We start from the raw sequence: 10,585 nt of genomic DNA on the forward strand, positions 1-10,585 counted from the left end.
TCAAACACAAATTTTTGTAATATTTATATAATTTGTTAAAAAAGTTATACTCATTGATATATATGCGTAATAAAGAAAAGATTTTGCCATTTTTTTTTCATTTAGTAAAGAGTAAATTTTGTTGGAAAACATAATTTTCACAATTTGTGATGTAACTAAAGAAAAATATCAAAGACGTGTCCAATAGGATAGAAAGACAGCAGGCTTGAGAACAAGATATTTATAGCAACATCCTCGACCCTTTATTCTTTAAAACCCTAACCTTCCAAAATTTTCTCCTTTCTCAGCTCTCTGATTTCATCGGTCATCAAATCTTCTAAGGTATGATTCTCCAGTCTCCATTCATGGTAGTTCCCTTTATAAAGATCTATTTTCAATTTATTTTTTTTGTTTTTGTTTTTTTACATTTTTGTCCGGTAAAATTCGTTTTTCAATTGAGTTAAAACTTCCGTCAGATATAGATCCAGCGTAGAAGTAGTCTATACACTAGCAAAATAATTTATCAAAGTTATGTACAAAATCTATGGATGTATATATGTAATTGTGCAGCCATATATGTATGTATGTAACTGTGCACCCATGTAAGTATGTATATATGCGGTGGCGGAGCCAGAAATTTCAATAAGGAATGTCAAAATATAAAAAATAGAGGCACAAGAAGCTAAGGAGATTCAATTTATAGTGTATATACCTAATAATAAAATTTTGATCTAACTACACTGTGTTTTGCCCTTTTAAGGGGTAGGGATAAGGCTGCCTACATCTTACCCTCTCCAGACCTCACTTGTGAGAAACTAATGGGTTTGTTGTTGTTGTTATAACTACACTGTAATTTTTCGACGAAAGGGCTAAACCTAAGGTGGTTCTGCCATTGTATGCATGTATGTCTGTACCTATACAGGGGCGAAGCTAGGGAGTGAAAGGGGGTTCAATTGAATTCCCTTTATCTGAAAGTTATACTAGGTTAATAGGGCAAAAATGGTTTCTGTTTTTTTGCTTATATATAAATTGTTGAACCCCCTTTGCATAAAACAATTATGATGCAATGGTAAAAGGGGTTTCAAAAGTTGCTTTAGGTTACAAGTTGAATTTCCAAGTGTGACATTTTTGTATTTTTTGAATCCCCTTGTTTGAAATCATGGCTCCGTCCCTGTGTGTCTGTGACTTTTTGGTTTTTATCTAAATTTTGTTTCCCAGGTGGGGTTTAATTGTAAGTTCTTTTGATTTTTTTATAGGAATAATGAGTCGTTCAAGTAGGACAATTTATGTTGGTAATCTTCCTGGTGATATTCGCGAGCGAGAAGTGGAGGATCTGTTCTACAAGGTACTTGTAGTACACTTTGCTTCATACTTTAGTTGGATGTCTTTAGCTAATGTCCAATTATTTTGAGTCCGGCTTAAATGTGTGTGGTGTGTAATTGTAGTATGGCCCGATAGCTCATATTGATCTGAAAGTTCCACCAAGACCCCCTGGTTATGCTTTTGTTGAGGTGAGTTTTAGGTGCACTGGCTAAAAGGAATTTCATTGGATATATACCCCTCTGGAATTTTAAGCTATTTTGACATCATTTTGATGGAAAAATTATCAGTTTGAAGAGGCTCGCGATGCTGATGATGCTATTCGTGGGCGTGATGGCTATGATTTTGATGGGCATCGCTTGAGGGTTAGTAAAATCTTAACAGCATATTGTGTACGCACATATCAATCAACCGGATCCTTGGTTTGCTTTAATAAGTATGTGTCAATTGCAGTTTACTGAATCAGGGCTTCCAATTTGTATGTCTTGATTGCATTTCCGATGACCTTAAGGTTTCACCTAAACCATTAGGTTTTCTTTTAAATGCTTGCCCATATTAGTTGGGATCAGTTATATTACCCCTTCCACTTTATTCAGGTCTGTTTCATCTTGCTGCTAGTCTGTCTTCAAGGCAAATTAACATATCGTATACACATATGACACTTAGATGCTCAATAGCTTTCTTTTTTAGATGCTTAAGCCTTTTAAAATTGAACATATTTTTTTATATATTACACAGGTTGAACTTGCACATGGTGGGCGTGGTAACTCATCTGCAAATGATCGTTATAGTGGCAATAGTAGTGGTCGTAATCACAAATTTGGAGCGCCCAAACGTACCGAGTATCGAGGCACGTTTATTGTAAATGTGCTTGCACAGCATGCTTTATTGCATTTTTATACTTTTTGATCTTATTATTCACTTGTTTATTTTCAGTATTAGTTACTGGATTGCCCCATTCAGCGTCCTGGCAGGATCTTAAGGTGAGTGGTGTCTGAGTGGTAAATCATCAAGACAAGGGAAAAAAAGTTATCCTCTTTTTCCAATATTTATCTTCTAGCCGCTGAATATTTGTATTCTATGTTTCTTATATATAGGATCACATGCGTCGAGCTGGGGATGTTTGTTTCTCACAAGTTTTCCGTGAGGGTGGTGGTAAGATGATAAACAACAGAAACTAGTTTTATGCTCGTATCTTTTATCTTTTGGGGTTATATAAAGGGTTGTTTTATACTTCACCACAAATTGCTTGTCTACATCAGGAACCTATATTTTGATAAATAAAGAGTTAAGTCTCTGAAGCTCCCCTTTCACCTTTTCTTTTCTCTGTTTTTCATTTAGGTTTTCTTCTTTTGAGAAGGGGTGGGAGAAGAAGGATTTGCAATCTGTTGTTCTGAAAATAGCAATTTATTTGCTTAACAACTTGAATCTCAACTGTTTTGGTTGTTGTAGAACTTATGGTCCTGGTTTAGCTGATCATCTTTTGTAATGGAGTAGAAGCGCTTTCTTCAAGTAGAATCCTTTCTCCAAACCTAGTGTAGAATGTAGCTGTAGGTTAATCATTGGGGTCTTTAAGTGTCCTTTTCCCCATTATAGCATCTAATATTGTTTTTTTAGACTGGTTCAAAACTAAACTGTGTTCTATGGCCTGAGAATTGCTGCTGATAGCAACACATGAGTAGTAGAATCTTTTGGGTTTATTGAGCGTACAGAATTGCTGAATGCTGCAGTAACTTGGATTAAGTATAGATTTAGTGATTTGTGGCTTAGTTTGTACTATGAAGTTTAGCCTGCTTTCCTGGAAAAAGTGATATCATCCCTCAGTTTGGATGGGATTATGGTGAGATTTCTATCCTGGCCAGGGATGATATATTAGATTCAGTCAGCTACATCATATAATTGAGTCTCTGGCTTAGGGTTGGTTTAAAATATTTGGTTCTACAATACCTGGCTGAAGTTTATTACATGGTCATTCAAAACATAACTCCATCCATTTAAGATTAACAATTATAAAAGTTTCTTTTGGTGCCAAAGTATTATAATAACACAAGAAAGAATAACAGAAAGTTAAAAGAATATTACAACAGGAAAAAGTAAATGGAAAAAGATAAAAAAAAGGTACAGAAAAGATTGGAGGAAGAAGGCATAAAGTATAATAAATAGCAGGCAAAAAGACAGCAGAAAAAGGGAGAAAGGAGGAAAATTTAAAAGAAATGCCCCTTGGTGGGGTTGAGGACATGCAATATGATTCACCCCAGGTGGTTTGGCGGAGGAGATTAGTCGTTTTGGGTGCATCATTGGATAGGTACGTGGGAGCTCAGGTCGACTGAAAGGAGAGGATAGAAGGAAAAAGGAGAGCTTATTTTTTTTTTCCATTTTTGTGTTGAAGGACATTTTGTGCTTACCAGTGCATTCGCCTCCTTTATGCTTTGAATAAATGTTGGTACCTATCTTGAAGTGGTGCCTGGATTGTTTCTCCCTTGGTGATAAGATTGTCGTCCAAAATCAGATAATACTTCTATCTAATTTATTGCTTGCCACCAATCCTGAATAAGCATGATAAACGTTACAAAGAGGCTAACCCAATTTTTAGTAAATGACCCCTGAGATCTTTCGCATTTAACTAAATAAGCAATTTATCTTCTCTTTTCCGATGTTTGTTTTTGTTTATTTCTTTGCTTGATTGGGCTGAACTTTTAGTATCTTTTGAAATGAAGTGTTGTTAGTCATGTAATATAACCTGCTGTTTGACAAGGGGTTTACATTTTCGTTGGAAGTATGGTTAATTAGAGGGCGAAGTAAGATTTAGTTCATGTATGTAATGCGAGTTTTTAGCCAAAATTGTCCCTTATCTATGGGAGTAGGTTTGTATTTGACCTCTAAATATACCCTTGAGCATCTTTAAGCCCTTAAGTTTGCTAAAGTAATACCTTTGGTCTAACTAACTGAATGGGGTTAAAACTAACAGTGACACTATTAGAACACCAAAATCCAGCTGTAAAAAGCTAAACGCAACACTTCCCCCAATTCCTCAATCACCATTCATGAACTGTAGCTCTATGAAAAAAAGTTGCGATTAAGGAGAAAGGCAATAACAAAACTCAACTCTATTTTCGAAGTTGTCGTAACTGATTTGTTCTAAAGACTCACATTTTGCAATGTAATTTGATGGTTGTTAATGAATTCTAGCAAATAATAAAAAAAGTTGCTTTCTCGAATTAATTAATGTATCATTATTAAAGAGGATCCTATAGTATCAGGGTGGTTACTAAGAATTCGCCTAAACTAATTGGGATTGATGCATAATTATTGTATTAATAAGAGCAAGCTTCTGGCAGTTACTAGCAGCCTATATAATTAAGTATTTCTTAATGGTAATATGTGAAAATATCCTTTGTGAAATTCAATCTTGACTGTTTTGGCCATAAATTCCAAAGGTTAACAGAGGATGGACATATATAAAAAAGAAAAAAGTAAGCATTTAGCAAAACCTTGTTTCTGGTTTTTCACGTTGTTGGTAATGTATATAAAAGTGGAAAAGCTTTCTATGAATCATCTAACATCTATTATTGATTCTTCCATAGTGCAGACTGTCGAAGTGATCACTTCCGATCAAAAGATCTTCCATAGTGCAGACTGCAGATGATCACTTCCGATCAAAAGATTTCCAGATTAGTGCTGAGATATTTGAAAAAGCTATGCTTTATATACCTTATGACATAGAGAGCAAAAATCTCAGAGCAAAGGGATTTAGAAGCATATGCACCTCACATCTTTTCTTCCTAGAGCTAGAGTTCATGAATGGTGATTTAGGTTTTGGAGGAAAGCGTTAGGTTTAGCTTTTTACAGCTAGGTTTTGGTGTTTTGACAGTGTCATCGTTAGTTCTAACCCCGTTCCGTTATTTAGACCAAAACTGCTCCACTTTAGCAAACTTAAGGGATTAAAGATGCTCAAGGGTATATTTAAAGGACAAAAACAGAGCTACTCCTACATGTAAGGAACAATTTTAGCAAAAAAGTCTATGTAATGCTATCATTTCCAACATTTCGTCGGGAAAATAGCCTTGGTAGGTCTTTTTGATGAGTTTGAACAATTTTACAGGAGCTAGCTTTGTCTCACCATTAGGTATTTAAGAATTCTTTTTCTAGCCATAAAATTATCCTCATTTGTCTTTTTTACTAGGTAAGGAATTTTTATCATATTTGGGTATATAAGCAGTATACCACAGAGTAGAGAAACCTACATCAAGACATGGTTCTCTATAAGTCACCCAATACAAGCCGGTACCTCATAGATGCACTCGAAAGAAACTGCCATCACTTGTCGTAAATACATCTAATGGTTGAAGTCAATGTGGTGTTGTTGGGAGATTGATATTTTCTTTTTCTTAAATTGTGTTAGTAGTTTCTCAAAAATGAATATGTTCTGCCGTGGTTCTTTCTTTCTTAACTATTTTAATTACCCTTGTGTTATATTGCATTACTGGGAAAAATGATACTAAAGGCCCTTAAACTATCTATGAGAACTCGATGAGGTACTTATAATATTCTTAATTGTTTGTAACAAGCCCCCCACTCTTTTTTTTTTCCTTCTAATTTTTCCTTACAACTAGGCAAAAGATTCTATGAAGTCCATAAGAGGATTAAAATTATCTATATCATGCACTTTACACCAAAAACCTAAATTTCATAAACATCTTTATTTTATGTCGTATATGCCTCTATTGTTACTTCAAAGCATCTCTGAAGCACCTTTAAAAGAGACAATGGACTAACTCAATTCAAAAGTTAGCTCATTAAGGATTGTCCAAGATCATAAGTAAACAACAACGCATTTTCTACCACTTTGGAGCACTTCACATCTCCACTGCCCAAGACGGGACAGCTGGTGTGCGGATAGTATAACATGAGATTCGGCATTGGATAAACCAAGAATAGGGGGGGTGTGTGGCTCTGATACCATGTTTAAAGATGGAAGCTTAACTTAACCCAAAAGTTAGCTCATGAGGTGAGGACTGTCCAATGCAAGGAGTTAAACCATCCATTCCTTCTACCAATGTGGGACACTTAACACTTTGCAAACTGTCTGCACAAAGGAGTTGTTCTCCAGAGTGATTTCCCTTCCTCAGTTACCTTCCTTCGTTGCCAGCTGATCGTCTCCTTCAATGGGACAGGCACTACCCATACCCATTGTACTCCCAAAAGATTCAAGAATAAAGTTCAGATCTGCCACATATGGTAGCAATGTAGGAATAAGTGTCTTCCAGTTCTACAACTGTTTTGACCGATAAAGCATCTGCTGCATCATCACTGTATAGCCTTCTGCAAGATATGTTTTGTCTTAGGGGTTTGCTTCACTCGTCAGCTGAACTTGTTGGATGGTTCAAGGGTAGTGGTTGTGACTAAAAATGGTGCAAAGGTCTAACCAAGCATTATAAGGGCCTGTCCGGAGTATTGTGCTTCGGATTTTTCTTATTTGTGTGTTTCAAATGTGTGACGCCTTATCTTTGACTTAATTTTCTTGTGCTTCTACTCCATTTTCATCCTGTGAAGCATCTGGTCTCCTTAACTAGTTTATGATTGCGGATGGTGTGGTAACAATTAGTTTTGCTCTTCAGGAACCACCGGGATTGTGGATTATACTAACCGCGAGGACATGAAATATGCTGTAAGTTATTTCTTTTCTTATTCCGCATATTAGCCTGAATTTTGGCCCAAGATATTTGGAATACTTCTTTGCTTGACTAACAAATGCAATTAATGTTCTTTGTATATAGATCAAAAAACTTGATGAATCTGAGTTCCGGAATGCTTTTTCTCGCTCGACGATTCGAGTATGATGGGGACATGTTTCAAATACTTCGGTTATAGCATGCTTAATGCCTTTTTTTGTTATTCTATACCATAACTCTCCATCATATGTAGGTGAAGGAACATAATTCTAGAAGCCGCAGCCGCAGCCGCAGCCGTTCTTACTCAGGAAGAAAGAGTGGTAGTCGTAGCCGCAGTCCAAGTCGTAGCCGGAGCAGAAGGTTTGGATAATGTAGTTTGCAGATATTATTGCTAGTGACTTCACCTTTTAATGCTATGATGGATCTTATTGATATTCTCTTTCCTAGCAGCAAATCTCCTAAAGCTAAATCTTCAAAGCGTACAAGATCTCGTTCTCGATCTGTGTCGTCTCAGCCCCATTCTGGTTTAAAAGGACGCTCTGTGTCAAGGTAATCTTACTTACTGGTTATATGCTACCCATTTCTGTTGTTAGGGCTGGGTATGTAAAAGATGCATCTAGTATAACGCTAATATATGTTTTTATCTGTGTCCTTGTACTTAGTTATTTGAATCATTTTAATCTTTCCATTGTGAGAGGTACCTGTGAATCAGTTGTTGCATCCTAACTTTTCTTCATTCATTTAGTGGGCAAGTAGCTGAGGACCTTGTTTCTAACACCCTGAACCTTGACTAAACCTTGTATTGTTGATGACGTGAGATGGCCTTGAAGCAAAAGTTCTCTTGCAATGTGACTCATTTCGCGTCCACATATCTCTGCATGTATAATTGACAAGTTACATTGCAAAGCTCATCTAAAAATGATTCTAATTGTTCCCCCTTCGTGATTTGTTCGTGATGCCATTATTATGCTTTATTTTAGTTGTATATTATCTGCAATAGATCTGGAATGTTTTGGCCCCTCAGCTGCCTTCTTTTTCCGGATAGAGCAATGAAGCATGTATATTGCATATGAACATAAAGCTTTTAATCCCCCGATCAGGTTGAGGGACCGATATCAAAATTGTAAGTGAACGTTTTTGGAAATTTGTCAAGATCCTAGACCAATATGTGGTGGCTTAGCGGGTGAATGGGAAGCTATCATTAGCAAATATCCTGCTCATACTGGATTTTCAAGAGGCCATATGTTATGGTAAGGTAAAAAAACTGCGTCTGCTTTTTTGGGAGGGAGAGAGATATCTAGATGTCATCTTCATTCTGCTGAAAGGTTTGAACTTGACAGTAATGTCAAACCATTTGATAGACCAAACAAGGAACATTATAGTGCTCTGCTCTTTTATAAGATTCCTGTACATCTTTTAACCTATTTGTGCATGGGATTGTTGTTTATTTCTTTAACCCTGCTGTCCAGAATTTCTAACATTCATTGCAAGTTCTGCTATTAAACGTGGCCATTCAGTTAGGAATGGATGTATACTGCTTTCCAGTTGAATCCATTAGAAAGATAACAGTTGTGGGGTGTTAGATTTAGAAGTTGGTTGTTCCTATGCTTCTTGTTACTTTTGCATTTTGGAAATGTCGTATTGGGAAAATATACTGTGTTGTCAAGGTATAATCATTTATTGTTTCCTTTGTTAATATGAGAAGTCACATTGTTGGTTTTTCTAGATATTGGATATATGCGAGGATCTTGGATTGCATATTAGGATCTTGAGTGGATAGGATCTTGCCTACAACAATTTTTGTTGTGGAGGTATGATGTTTTCTGGATGGCAACTTCGGAATCTTTTTATGGTGTCTCTCTTCTAATGAGCATCATGAAATGTCAGTCGGTGCTAGATTGGGAACAAGAAGATCATGGATTTTGATGGTCAAGCTGGATTGGCATACTAACTTCAATTTGAATTTGGGATCGCCATCTGCCAAGCTAATAAAGACACTAATTGTTTCTTTCACTTCCTGTTAATTGGTCTTTCAAACTGCACAAACTTAAATTATTGACTAGAACTCTTCCTTAACTAGGTAACTTGCATGGCTTCATACATGTCATTGTTTTCTCTTTGGGATGGTGAAATGATTACGGGTTTCTGCATATCTACTTTGCTTATGGTCACTCTGACGTGGAAGTGGATCAAGGCAGTTGGATGAAAGTTGTTAAGCAGAAGGTTGGATATTAAATTGAGTTGTTTGTGGACATTTTGCAGATCTCCATCAAGATCCAGATCTCCAGTACCATCTGTAAGTCAAATCTCTCTTCTAAAATAAAATGGAGACCTGGAAGTATTGAATCTGGCAGACGAACCATTTTATCTACTATGTTTGTATGAAGTTATTTGATTACATTCTTTTTTTTACTTGGAATCTTCTGTTGGTTGGCATTTTATATTTGACTCGATTGGCCACAGCGTCCAAAACACGCGAGTAAAAGCCCACCCCCCCGCGATTCCAGGAGAAGCCGGAGTGTGAGTAAAAGCCCAAAACCACGCAATTCCAGGAGAAGCCAGAGCATGAGTAAAAGCCCAAGACCACGCAGTTCCAGGAGAAGCCAGAGCAGGAGCCGTAGCCGTAGCCGCAGTGGGAGTTTGTCAAGGTCTTCTTTTCCTCATGTGTCTGTTTTTTGTAGATGAGTAGATCATATCAATTGCTGGTCATTTTTCAATTGGTTAGAAAAATGGCTTCGTGGACAGTCATTGGGTCGCTTGATGCATAACCACTATAACTGTTTGTTGCCTCTTTCTTTTCATATCTAAGTCATCTCCTGTGGGCTTGTCTTTGTAACCACCATAACAATTTTGTTGAATTCGGATTACAATTTTACAGGTAAGTTTGCATTGTGGAATGAACTGATCTCCAGTTGCTGTGATTGAGAGTGCTGTTGTGCCTGAAAATATCAGCTTGAGGTGTTGGGGGTCATTTTTTCCTGCAAGAGGTCACATGACATGGCTTCTGAATATCTTGATCCATGAGAAACTAGAACTAAATTGTAAACTTTTGCTTCTCTGAGTTGGGAAGATTGCAGTATTTTAGTATTTAAAAACCTTTGCAGCATGTATGATGGTAAGAATCGAAAATTATGTCTTGGAATTTTTGCAGATTTTGTTATTTGCCTGGTGATGAATGGATATTTTATGGAATGACATTGTTATTTAGTACTTAATGGCTTTTTGCCGAGATTTGTTTCTGTTGGCTGGGGCATTGGCTCTTCTGTAAAAGATTTGGTAGCTCGTTGCCCTGTTTACTATGACCTCGCCCCAGTACTTCTTAGGCCGCTCTCTGCCTCTTTTCGTACCTGCCAAAGTCAACTGCTCACACCTCCTAATTGGTGCATCTAGGCTTCTCCTCCGCACGAGTCCGAACCATCTAAGCCGTGCTTCCCGCATCTTGTCATCCACGGGAGCCATACTCACCCTCTCCTGGATTATCTTCATTCCTAATCTTGGAGGGAGAGTCCATACTTGGCAGTTGGCACGAAGGCTTCCAATTTTGGAGCATCTCTTTTAAGTGGATGTAGAAGGAACAACAAATGCTCTTTATAGTGACACTATGTTTGCTAGGT

The 10,585-nt window shown here is 37.1% G+C and overlaps 1 protein-coding gene across 4 annotated transcripts; it reads left to right on the top strand.

The window, feature by feature from the left end:
* The first annotated feature begins 214 nt into the window (after positions 1-214).
* Positions 215-10,186, top strand: LOC109215559 (serine/arginine-rich-splicing factor SR34-like). 4 transcript variants are annotated; one of them, XR_002066364.1, is made up of 15 exons: positions 215-321; positions 1,236-1,324; positions 1,425-1,490; positions 1,590-1,664; positions 2,038-2,149; positions 2,236-2,282; positions 2,397-2,454; positions 6,918-6,967; positions 7,077-7,133; positions 7,225-7,331; positions 7,422-7,520; positions 8,698-8,782; positions 8,859-9,267; positions 9,435-9,619; positions 9,850-10,186. XR_002066364.1 is itself a non-coding variant. In XM_019379646.1 (14 exons), exons 2-14 carry the CDS (start codon positions 1,241-1,243, stop codon positions 9,851-9,853), a joined length of 978 nt encoding a protein of 325 aa, XP_019235191.1. In that variant the 5' UTR covers positions 215-321; positions 1,236-1,240; the 3' UTR covers positions 9,854-10,186. The 4 variants fall into 4 exon arrangements, 2 of the variants coding, with proteins under 2 accessions (XP_019235191.1, XP_019235193.1); XR_002066363.1 differs by having other exon boundaries at positions 8,698-9,267; XM_019379646.1 differs by lacking the exon at positions 8,698-8,782 and having other exon boundaries at positions 9,234-9,267.
* The last annotated feature ends 399 nt before the right edge of the window (positions 10,187-10,585 follow it).

Source organism: Nicotiana attenuata, unplaced genomic scaffold, assembly GCF_001879085.1.
Source record: "Nicotiana attenuata strain UT unplaced genomic scaffold, NIATTr2, whole genome shotgun sequence".
NCBI classification, from domain to species: Eukaryota; Viridiplantae; Streptophyta; class Magnoliopsida; order Solanales; family Solanaceae; genus Nicotiana; species Nicotiana attenuata.